The sequence below is a fragment of the Peromyscus leucopus genome, chromosome X, assembly GCF_004664715.2.
Source record: "Peromyscus leucopus breed LL Stock chromosome X, UCI_PerLeu_2.1, whole genome shotgun sequence".
NCBI lineage: Eukaryota > Metazoa > Chordata > Mammalia > Rodentia > Cricetidae > Peromyscus > Peromyscus leucopus.
The window spans coordinates 87,611,716-87,624,027 of NC_051083.1; the positions used below are offsets into that span (position 1 = coordinate 87,611,716).

At 45.6% G+C, this 12,312-nt stretch overlaps 1 protein-coding gene across 3 annotated transcripts in view; it reads left to right on the top strand.

The window, feature by feature from the left end:
* Positions 1–7,134: 7,134 nt before the first annotated feature.
* Drp2 (dystrophin related protein 2) overlaps positions 7,135–12,312 on the top strand; it is a 31,363-nt gene continuing 26,185 nt past the window's right edge. Inside the window, exons 1-2 of one of the 3 annotated variants that reach the window (XM_028875032.2) lie at positions 7,135–7,295; positions 11,769–11,933. In XM_028875032.2, the coding sequence (XP_028730865.1) occupies positions 7,228–7,295; positions 11,769–11,933 (233 nt within the window). In that variant the 5' untranslated portion in view covers positions 7,135–7,227. Of the gene's footprint in view, positions 7,296–7,848; positions 10,240–11,768; positions 11,934–12,312 lie in introns of those variants that run through there. The other 2 variants (XM_037198744.1, XM_037198743.1) reach the window with 2 other exon arrangements.

A 12,312-nucleotide genomic window follows, 5' to 3' on the forward strand; every position in this document is an offset into this window, starting at 1 on the left:
GTTAAACTTTTAGAGACGAATTGCATTTTAGGATTTACAATTTTCCATTAGTAAAGTTTTAGAGGGTTCCAGCTAATTGATATTTGTATACCCTGCAGTCTTTCCTGACACAGCTAATTGATGTTTGCCCAAAACATGCAACTCTTCCTGACATAGCTGGGCTCCCAGAGCAGGGGCAATACGAAACACTGCAGAGCAGGTTGTCACGTAGAACTCATTGAAAGTTAAATTTGGTTTACGGCAGTTATCGGTGGTAGGACTGTAAGTGGTAGGGAGAATAGCTAACCCCAGGGCTGCAGAGAGCCATCGTGAAAAAACTAACATTTGCCAGGCGGCAGTGGCGCATGCCTTTAATCTCAGCACTCGGGAGGCAGAGCCAGGCGGATCTCTGTGAGTTTGAGGCCAGCCTGGTCTACAGGGTGAGATCCAGGACAGGCACCAAAACTACACAGAGAAACCCTAGCTCAAACAAACAAACAAAACAACCTACACCACAAAACCTAACATTTGGGTTGCTGACAGAGCTGCCCACCTAAAACAAAGAAAGGCCTAGTTAAAGGTTAATCCCTATTTGCTGACAGAGCTGAGGGCTGTTAGCTTCCATCTCTTAAACTTACAACTTTTTATTCCTATATTGCTATCTTATTCCTATATTCCTGGACCCTTCACAAGCATATCACACACACACACACACACACACACACACACATAGAGAGAGAGAGACAGAGACAGAGACACAGAGAGACAGAGACACAACACACACACACACACACACACACACAGAGAGACAGAGACAGAGAAACAGAGAGAGACAGAGACACAGAGAGAGACACACAGAGAGAGAGAGACAGAGAGAGAGAGAGACCATGTTTTAGAGGAATAATGACATTATAATTTGGCCATGATGTGGTAAGTGAACGAAGCAGGTTACAAATGATAGATAGCATATGGTGATTTCATTTTAATTGAAAACCAGGCGTGATGGCACATACCAGTAATCCCAGCATACTGGAGGTAGAGGCAGGAGAGATGCAAGGTCTAAACTAGCTTGAGCTACATATAAAAGCCCTGTCTCAAAAACAAGCAACAACAACATTTAATTAAATTTTAAAATTAGCAGGCAAGGTAATGAGTTTCATTATGGTATTTTTCTGTGTGTCACTATATTTTATTCTAATTTATATCCCTCCCTCATTGCCTCCATCCAATGCTTTTGCTGGTCCCTTTTCTGGTAGAGGTTGAGATGGAATGGCAAAGTAGTTTTCATTAGAATTTCCCTAATGGCTAACTGTGTTCATTTAAAAAAAAATTTTTTTTTTTTTGTTTAGAAGTCATATCTTGGGGAGAGTCGAGTACTGAAATCACCCACTATTATTCTATCAAGACCCATGTGACCTATGCACATTAGTGTTTGGTTTTTGAAGTTGGAAGCCTCAATATTCATGCATGTGTATTTAGGATTGTTAGAGCCTCTTTATCATTATGTATGTCTTTTCTCTCCTAACTTCATTTGAAATCTGCATCGTCCGGCCGCTATGCCAGTGTGTTTTCAGCTTCCGTTCACTTTTGATGCTCAGTGTGTGTCTTTAGCAGTTTGTTTCTTGATAACACAGTTCGATGCAGTATTTTAATCCAGCCAGCTATTCTGTATATTTTTGCTGAAGAGCATTTCAGGTTATTATTGAGAGATTTTTAAAAATTAATTCCTGTCACTTTTTTTGTAAGTTTAATTGTCATTTGCTCTTTTATTTATCTTTTATTAGTATTAGAGGTTTGCTGGTTTACTGTGTTGGTCACAGTTGATTCTTTTCTTTTCCTTTGTTCATCTATCCCTGTCATGAAATTTGTTTTCTTTTGTGCCCCCATGATTGAGACTTCCTATTTTTCTTTCTCCTTTGTGTGTAGTATTCCTTTAAATATCATCTGCTAGGCCCTCCACACAATAGAGCACACTAGTAAAATAAAGCCCGCCCGATAGAGCCAACCCCATTGGTGGATGTGTGGGTGAGCCAGCCCGGGGGTTGTGAGCATGGGAGAGCTGTCCTCATTATTCCTCGGTTACTAGGTGGCATGAGCAGGGGAGAGATGTCCCCTCACCCACCAATGCCCAAGGCAGGTGAGAGAGCTGGCCCTGCCCCTCAGCTGCAGCTCTCAGGAGAGTGGCCCCTGTGCCACACCTGGGTAACACAGTAGAGCTGACCCTGAAGGTGTAGGTGCGTGTGGGGGGGTGGGGGGTCTGACCCTGAGGACATGAAAGCAGGACTAGCCCCGCCCCTGGCTCATTGCTTCAAGGAGTGAACTCTCCAGGACAACGCAGGAGCACTCCCCCTGGTGGTGAGGACAGGGGAGAGCTGGCGGCTGACCAACCCTGCAACCACCCAGGCCCAGAACCAGGGCTATGAGTTGGTCCACCCCAACATCCACCCCGTCTATGATCTGCTGGAGCACGTTAAAGTGCTGGTCCTGCAGACCCAAAGCTGCAGGATCTCCACTGCACAGGGCAATGGCAGGAGAGCCAAGAGGAGCCCCAGTGAGGGCCAGCATCGATACTGTACAATGTAGTAAGGCTCTGACAGACCCGTGACTCTCTGATAACACTTGCAAGTAAAGATGTGTGATAGAAGGTTTACTGTGTGACTCATGGGTCACACCACAGTTAACATGACGTTTTTTCTTTTTCTTTTCTTTTTTTCTTAAATTTTATTTTATTTGGGGCGAGGGGGTGAAAGGTCAGAGGGTGGATACAAAGGGATGGGAAAATGAATGGGATGGAGATGCGTGATGTGAAAGACACAAAGAATAAAAAACGATCTTCTGCTCAGTGGTTAGTTTGTGCTTGAGCTGGCTTACTTTGTAGTAATCTTAAAATGTCCTTATTTCTCCATCAATTTTAAAATACAGCTTTGTGTTTCATAGAACAGTCTTGGTTGGTAGTTACTTGTATTCAGAGTTTGAAATATCTCCTTCTCCTCCTCCTCTGGTTAGTTTTAGGGTTGCTGATAAGAGACCTGATGTTTTTATGATGTGTTTGCTTTTGTAAGTTAGTGGTAGTTTTCCTCTAAAGCTTTTAAAATTGTTTCTTTGTTTTGTATTTTTGACTTCCTGACTGGAGAATGCCATGAAGAGGATCTTACTTTGTCTTACCTATTTTGGGTTCCAAATGACTCTGGCATTTGCATTTATCTCTCCAGATGTGGGGATTTTTATGCTGCTATTTTATCCACTAGATTCTCAGTGTGTTCTGTTTTTATCTCAACTCCTACCCTATGGATTCTTAGGTTTGGCCTTTTGATCCAGAATTCCTGGAAGTTATGGTCAGGCTCATTTTTCTTTCTTTTTTAGTTTTTTGAAACATGGTTTCTTTGTGCAGCCCTGGCTCTCCTGGAAATTGCTATGTAGCCCAGGCTGGCCTTGAGTTCACAGCGCTCTGCCTGCCTCTGCCTCCCAAGCGCTGTGTACTGTGACACCTGGAGTCTTTTTTGTTTTTTTCTTGTTTGTAAAAGTAGTGTTTTGTTAACCATGCCCTCCACCTCTAAATTCTTTCCTCTGCTATGTTGAGTTCATTGGTGGTGGTTTTGACAATTTTTAAATTTTCGATTTATTGACTTTTCATTTCTAACATATATATTATTAAACTTATTTATTTATTATAGGGGAGAAATTTTTGAGAGGTGCTTTTTTCCTGTCTACCGAGTATTGCCCATCGGTCAAACACAGGTCATCAGTGATGGCAAGCACCTTAACTCACTAAACTGTCTCATCAGCCCTTTTTCTGATGTTTCTATTCTATGTTCTCCTGTTTTCAAAATGCCAACTTCCTTGCTGATTTTTTCCTCCATGTTACCGACTTTCTTGTCTAGGTCTTAGATGAAGGTCGTGTGCTTATTTGTAGCCTCTTTGGGGTCATTGATCACCTTTAGTCTTAAACTTTGGAAATCTTTTCCTAGCATTTGCCCATTTCCTTTATCATTTACTTCAGTAACTGAGGAGCTGAGCTCGTTTGGGTTTCTGTGATTAAATTTGCACATCTGTTGCCTGCATCTCTCTTCAATTTTACTTGGCAATATTTTGATTGAACAGCCTTCTTTGGAGGGCTTAATTCCCTAGGACACCGCAGAGAGGAGAAAACAAAGTGCTTTGGGCTGGGCTTCTGCTTCCCTTCCTTCCCCTCATCAGAGAACCCCGTGATCGAAGCTTGTTGAGTTTAGAGTACTCTGTGCTTTCGCTGCTTCACTATTAGCACCTTCGTGAATTTCCAAAGCTCTTCCTCTTCTCTCTTTGAAATAGTCTATTTTTAGTTATTCTGACTCTGCTTCTCCTGGTCACGTGCAACCACTTTCATGTCTCCCAAATCACCTGGAACTTACCCGTATTTCTTTTTCAAAGACAAAGTACTACATCTTTACATCTGTTAAGGATGGTTATCCCTGGGTTGCGATAACACGGCGCTTATTTTCAGTTCCATCTCTGGCTCATTTCACATTTTCCAGTTGAAGATGCAGCTCAGTGGTAAAGCTCTTGCCTAGCATTCGAAAGTCCCTGGGCCCTGTCCCCAGCACCACAAGTAAGTAAGTAAATAAATAAATTTTAAATGGAAAAGGTTTTAAGGGCTAGAAATGTGCTTCAGCGATATAGAGTTTACCTCCTATGCACAAGTCCTCAGATTCAATTGCTAGCACCATAGAACAATCTTTTGAATTTGAAGAACATGAATTACTTGTGAATTCAACAAAAACAAAAGCATTTGAACTGGAACTCACTATGTAGATCAGACTGCCCTTCACTCTTTAGAGATCTGCCTGTCTCTTTCTCCTGAGTGATGGGATTAAAGGCTACACCGCCACATCCAGTTCGATACATTATATTTTATCTGAGTGACTGATCTTTTTCTGTTGGTATTTGATTAGGGGAATCATATTTTCAGCCATTCTTCGGGGAATCTCTTTGTGGGTAGAAAGCTGTGTAGCTGTGTAATTGCCAGGAATTTTTAGCTGTGACAAAGTGTTCTTCACTCTACAAAACACCAGAATCTGTAATAGTCCTTCATCTTGGGACCATGGACCCTTGAGAAAAAGGGTACTTGATGCATGGAGTCTACAGATGTCTAAATGTGTTACATGTTTTTCCCATTCTGTAAGTTCTAAAAGTACAGCTACTATTGTGGGTGTGAGTGGGTGAAGTGAGACACTTTTTCATCTTAGGAAGGGACCCTTATATGTAGAATGTTGGGAACTGGTGGAATAGAGTCTAAAAATGGTCACTATTGAATTGTCACCACCGGGAATCAAAGATTATTGTTTCTTCTCCTTTCTCATTTGCAAGCATCATCCTTGTTGCTTATCTTCTTGGTGTATACATTTATTAAGCCATCATTTGATTTGTACTTCCAATTTTTTGTTCATATAGCTCCTTTTCAAAGATCGTCAGTCCTGACGTGTAAAGCTAAATGTCTCCAGCCTTGCTCCTTAAATACCATTACCCTCACCTCTTACCACACCAAATGTTTTTTTTTTTCCTGTATTCCTGCTCTTGCTCTTGGCAAAATTGCCCACCTAGCTCCCAAATTAGAAATTTTGACTCCTTCCGCTCCCTCCCCTTTCACATCCAATTGGCCGCGGAGTCCCAAACCTTTTCCCCCTTCAATGTACCTCAAAGCTTGCTGTCTGCTCATGCATCCTGCCTACCTATTTATTATATGCTAGCTTCTCAGTGTGTTCTTCCCCTGGGAGAATCACCACACAAGGCAAGCAGAGAAAAATCTGGCCATGTCACTCTCCTGCTTAAAATCTTCAGGGCCTCCTTCTTGTCTACAAGATAAAAGCTAGACTGTTTCGTTTGTCATTCAGGACATGACCCAATCAGGCACCTATCTTGTTCTTCGCTCACACTACACTTTTTTATGTGCAGTTTGGAAAATTCTTTTTCATTTTATCTTTTCTACTTAATGCATTCCCACTTATCTTTCATGATTCATCTAAAGTACATTTTCTCTAGGGAAATTTTCTTGACACGACCAGGAAGAATTCACCTTGTCCTCATCTATTTCTTTAACTCCATCTCATCACTCTTTCTAATATTAATGCATATAATTTATGGTCTATTCTCCCTGTTTCTCTGTATGTGAACTCCTTGGAGCAGGCACTGTCTTTTCCTTCTGTGTCTTCTATACTGAACGCACTGTTACCGGGGTATGCTTAGCTGTTTTGTGACATCAGCTTTTAAATAGGTGGGTCAACCATTATTGGCCTGTCTCCCTTTCTCCCCTTTTCTGCAGAGGCAAACTCTGCCTCCAATGCCCATCTCAAATGCATTCTCTTTGTAGCGTGTGTGTGTGCATGTGTGTGTGTGTATGTGTGTGTGTGTGTGTGTGTGTGTGTGTGTGTGTGTGTTCGTGTGTGTGCTTGCAGGTGGGTGCATGTGTATGTGCAGGAGCATATGCATTTGTGTACACATTTGTACGGAAGCCAGAGGTCAACCTCAGGAGCCGTTTTTGTTGTTGTTGTTGTTGTTTTGTTTTTTTGGAGACAGTGTTTCATTGGCCCAGAGCTCAGTAAGTATTCTAGGCTGGCTAGCCAAGTGCCTGTTTCCCCTCCCCAGTGTTAGGATTATAGCACACGCTACCAGGCCCAACTTTTTTTAAAGTGTGTGTTCTGGGGATCAAATTAAAGTCCTCATGCTTATGTAGCACACACTTAACTGACTGAGCCATCTCCCCAGGCTCTCAAATGCAGTCTCTCCGAATCTGGGTGGTCTTGGATCTGCTTTGTGCTTCCCTAACTTAGTCTAGCCTTAATTATAGTACTTGACACATAAGTAATTATTGTAATTACTAGCTTACCTAGCTCCATCTCCAACCTATCTCATAGTAATTCACCTTTGTGTCTTTAGCACAAAGCATCCTATACTACATCCTATATTATACATCCAACAATACTTCCGTGGCTAGTAATTAATCTTTTATGAAACACAGTAGCCTGGGAAGAACTATTGTATAGGTCAGTTATCTATGAATGTTTATCTGCTACATAGTTAGCTGGTCCATACAGCTGTTAGGATGTGCTAACTTCATTGGCTTGGTCTGGTCTTGTCTCTAAATCTCTCCTTATTACTCTTCCAGGTGCTTGATGCTCAACAGTTGGTCGACTGCCAATCCTCACCCTCCATGAGCCTTGGTTCTGATGCAACCTTTGGTCATGCAGGGATGCCCTTACACCCTCCCACGATGTCATGAGTGGCATGCTGCTGACAGGTTTCATCACAGCAGCAGCCTCAGAAACAGCTGTCCCCAGCCTCAGGTAAGTGTCCATTAGTAAAAGAAAGGCCTGTGTAAAATGACTGGATGTGGGATCTGTTTGAACATAAATGAGACCTATACTTCCTAAGGTGCAAGGAAACTCATGTAAATAAAAACCCTTAGATAGCAGAGCCTCCTACAGCCCATTCCTTATCAGCCACGAGGTAGGTAATGGGGGACATGCTGCAGAGAAAGTCGTCAGGTTAGGTAATCCAAAGGCCTATTGCGTCTGATGAGGACCAATCCCATGTTAACCTTCTGGGGGTTACAGGTCTGGGGAGGTCCCAAAAGAGCATGATTCTTCAGTGCATGGTTTAGAGCAAAGGGAGGTCCTTCCATGGCCTTGGTTTCTGCCTAGTGTACTTTATATTCTTCTGGTTTCTCTTCCATTGGCTCATCATCTCAAGTCCCTAGTCTTCCTCGCAGCTCCTGGCTCAGCCCAGCTTAGAATTTTCTCTTCTCCCTTTGGAGTATGGTGGTGGTGGTGGTGGTGGTGGTGGTGGTGTGTCTGTCTGTCTGTCTCTGTTTCTGTGTATTGGTGGGTGGGTGAGAAGTAGTAATCTAGAAAGAGAACCCTCCTTTCCTTACAATGAGGAAGGAGGTCCAGGGGAAGCTGTCTGGAAAAGAGGGAGACATGGGTGTACTCTGGATTTCCCTGCAGTGCTTTGGGGTCTAGAGACTGTGGGGCATGAGGAAGTACAGTATATCCCGGAGAGTCACAGACAGACTGCGGTGCTGAGTCATTTCTAGGGGCACAGACAGCAGGTCAGTCTGTAGGGAGATGGGAGAGAGGGCACAAAGCAGCAGAGAGAGAATACAGGTGTTAGGGACATCATTTGGGAAAAGCTAGAGAAGGAAAAGTCAAGATGCAGACAAGAATGAGGATCAGTCTTTGTTTTTTTTCTTTTCTTTTCTTTGTTTTGGCATTTAGTCAGAGAAACATTTCTGCCTCTAATATATTTTCAAAGCCAGGGTCAATTTAGAGTTGCCCAGTAATCTACCTCTTGCTTGGAGTGTGGCTCTCACAGTGTGGAGGTATTGAGAAGCCTGCGTCTTTCCAAAAGGCTTCATTTGCCCATTGTCTCGCCTCGCCCACCAAGCTTCCCTGCATGGGCAGAGCACATAGGGGCTGCAGTGTGTGATTGTGAATGGCATAGGGCAGTCTTTCTTTCCTGATTGCACGTGTTGTTTCTTCCTTCCTGCACTATTATTGTCTCAAGGGTTCAAGGTATGGGTAGAGAATTCTGTGGATGGGGTGTGAGCAGCAAACATCTTATCCACAAAAAACCAGAACGGGAAAGCAACTGATAGGGAAAGGGAAAGAACACAATTCCTCTTCATGATTCGCCTAAGAAATGTCCTTGGCCCTCTTCAGAGAGGAAATGAGAGGAGAACAGGGCTCTAGAGAACAACGCGGGAGCCGGCTGGCTGGTGATTAGGAAGCTAAGAAGAGAGAGCGCTGAAGAGGATGAAAGGCGAACACCGATGGCCCGTGGCGCCCAGCTCATTGTGTGTGCCTCCCCAGAGCACAGCCAGGACGGCTTGGTCACGGCTGGGTCACAAGGGGCTCTTCTCTTTCCAACTCAGGGGCATTCCCAGTCCAAAGGACTTTGTGACACTGGCTTTAGCCCAATTATCCTAACACAAGTAATGCCTGTAACTGGAGGCACTCCCCACTCTTGGCTCGTCATCCCCGGCCAGCCTCCAGCCATCCCAGTTGGCTCCGCTCAGGCCTCTAGAAAGGGTCAGGGCGCTGCTGCAGCTATTCCTGTAGGTGGACCTCAGTATGGAAACAATGTGGAACTGTGGAAAGCCGAGAAGACTGTGGGAGATAAAGAAGGATGGGAACAGAACACTTTTTGGTATAAACATAGTGTTTTCCGAAAGTGCTCAGGGGTGGGGGCTGAGCTCGGGAATGTTAACCTTTTTCCAGGCAAGTCTACTCAAGAGAGAAACTAGTGATCATTTCCAGTAGGGCTCAGCCCCTCAGTCAGCGGCTTAATGGAAAGGACTTCCCTCAGTCCCCCCAGTATAGTCCAGGCTGGCACAGGGGTGTCTCCATCCCTGGCTATCTTCATGGAGCTGCTACATTTCATTGGCCTCTCTTCCTCCGTCATAGAGGCTCAAAGGGATGCCCAGAGCCCATCAGTTTGTCCTCAGGGTACAGAGGTCTGCCAGTCATGGCTCTCCCTCTCCCTCTCAAAGGCAGGGCAAAACACTCCCTTAGTTTAGTAGTGGCCTCCGGTGAATCTTCTGGTCTCTGCACTCATGGAAGACGACCAAATGCACAGGGATTCTGCTACCCCAGCTTCCCAATGCAGACATTCCATGACCCTGTCCCCAGGTGCCGAACACACTCCTCACTGCTTCTGAAGAACACACTCCTCACTGCTTCCGAAGACGCTCACTTAGTTGGGAGCAAGGCTCATTTCCCAAGCTCGTCTTCCATCAGTCCTTGGAGAAACTGCCTTCCAAAAGTGTATTGCTCAAGTTGTCTTATCTTTGTGCCCACTTCAGAGCAGGGCCGGGCCTGGAGGCCGTAAGTGCTTTGTGTCTTCCTCAGAGAGGGGAAGTTAGTCAACAGGGCTGCCCTCTCCACACCACTCCTCAGCCCCATGGAATGCCCAGTCCCACTCCTGCTACCCTTGCCAGCCTGGGAGCGAGCCGGAATTCCCCACAACAAAGCTCTGATTCACTGGGTAGACTCTGACATGGCCGCCCCCTCCAGATTCCTGGGGGGTCAGTAAACAAACAGGGTAGCAGCCCCCCACCCCCCACCCCGCCTCCTGGCCTGGCTTAGCTCTGCCCAGTCTCCCTGAGTGGGGTTTGCTCAGAGCTCCTCAGGATTCTGCCTGTCTGCACTCACCAGACACGGGGTCCGGATTCCTGCTGAGGGAAAATCATGGAACTCCCAGGTCCTGCCAAGGACTCCTCAGGCAGCACAGGTAGGGTCAGCACACAGGCTGCAGCGGGGCTCAGATCTCAGGTTGTCCCCCAGAACTTGGCAGCTCCTCACTTTCCTTTCACGCTGTGGTCGTGAGCTGTAGTTTTACTGGGATGGTTGGTATTTTAAATTGCCTGGAGAGTCTCCCTCAACTGAATGGACCAGGCTCTGCTGACTCCCCATGGGAGACCTTGCCTCGGAGGAGGTGGGAATGGGGGATGGGTTGAGGGGAAAGGCTGGGGGGGGAAGGGAGGAGAGGGAGATCTGTGGTTGGTATGTAAAATGAATAGAAAATCTCTTAATAATAATAAAAAAGAAATTACTAAATAATCAAAAAAAAAGTATGATTTTAAGACAGAGAGGAGAATCGAGGAGTCGCAGCCTCTAGGAGGGCCAGCTAGCTGGCAAGATGCAGGTAGACCTGTGGGCAGACAGGAGAGTCTCCATGGGTAGGGCGGATCAGCTCAGAGAGAGATTCCCCCCTCCAGCTCCCTCCCTCCACCCTCTACTGTCCCTGGCTGGGTATTTCCAGCACTGTGCTCATACTGGGTGATTTGGTCAACTGTACCCTAGACCCAACAATACTCTCCCAGGGTCTCACCAGTGCCCAGGACAACAACAGCAGAGTATGAGACGGAGAACCCAAGTTACTGTTTGGCAAGCTTCAAGACTGGGCTGCTTGGCTGCTGCCATAAGTCAAAATCCTTTTTAGTGCAAAATCCAGAATGTTCCTTTTATCTTTCTCAGTCCACGTTCACCTTCATGACCTTTAGGAAGATTTCCAGGCTTCCTGATTGTCATTTGAAGTGTGGATTAAAACTGGGGGAAGGTGACCTGAACGGCCTAGATCCATTGGAAAGTAGGATATAGGGAATGGATCACTTCTTTTGCCTTAGCTGCCTCTTCTCTGAATCTTTGTGGGGCAGCCCCTCAGCTGTATTTTCTAGAAGGCTGGGTAAAGTGTGAGCACCCGTGGATTGAGTCTATAGCTCAGTTTGAATGCTATGATTGTTCATGTTTGGACAAATCCCACCAGCTTCTTATTGGATGCAGGGTCCCATTTGCACAGTTATCCTGACAAAATTTCTAACAGAGGGTAGAGGAGTTTATCAAGAAGGAAGCAGTAGCCGGGAGGTGGTGGCGCACACCTTTAGTCCCAGCACTCGGGAGGCAGAGGCAGGCGGATCTCTGTGAGTTCGAAGCCAGCCTGGGCTACAGAGTGAGCTCCAGGAAGGGCCCAAAGCTACACAGAGAAACCCTGTCTCAAAAACCAAAAAAAAAAAAAAAAAAAAAAAGAAGGAAGCAGTACTCTGCACTTCCATGCCGGTTCCAAGAGAAGAGCTCCCAGCGAGTGGGTCTCTAGAGTCCTACTGCAGCTCCCCCTTGAATACGCACCCGCACAAAATAGGATAGGATTTCTGGACCCCAGGACCAGCCTTTCTCTCCTCTTGTTCATTCCTGTCCCACACTTAGCATGGAAGAGGGCATGGAAAAGTCCAGAGACCAAGGACTTTTTGTGTTTCTGTCCAGGTTAGAGCTGCGGTCACCATCCCCTGCACCTCCTTGGGATGGTGCCGGGAATCCCTGCCTAAGTCCAAAGCTCTTGAACGGGTCTGTTGGAGCCATTGGCCCCCTGGAACCATCAGCCATGAATCTGTGTTGGAATGAAATAAAAAAGAAGTCTCATAACCTCCGGTAAGGACTAACCCCTAGAAAAAGTTACTTGAGGGATTGGCTGGGACAGTATTGGGCCCCTTTTGTTGCTGTAGTTTGTGTGCCCCCCAGTCAGCCTCACTATCTACTTCTCCCCATCTTTCTCGGGCACAGAGGAAGAACCCTGGGTTAGAAGTAAGGCCATTTCTATCTTAACCCGTTTTAAGTAGTCGTGTCATCTTGGATAAGTTGCTCGAGTTCTCTGAATTTTAGCTTCCACTCGGTTTGATTTTGTCCTGAGATTGTAGCTCAGGCTGGCTCGGCATTCTCTGTAGAGTGCAGGCTGGCCTTGAACCTTGGAATCAACTCTTATTTACCTCTCCAGTGCTAGGCTTATTGGCGAGCACTACTACACCTGGCT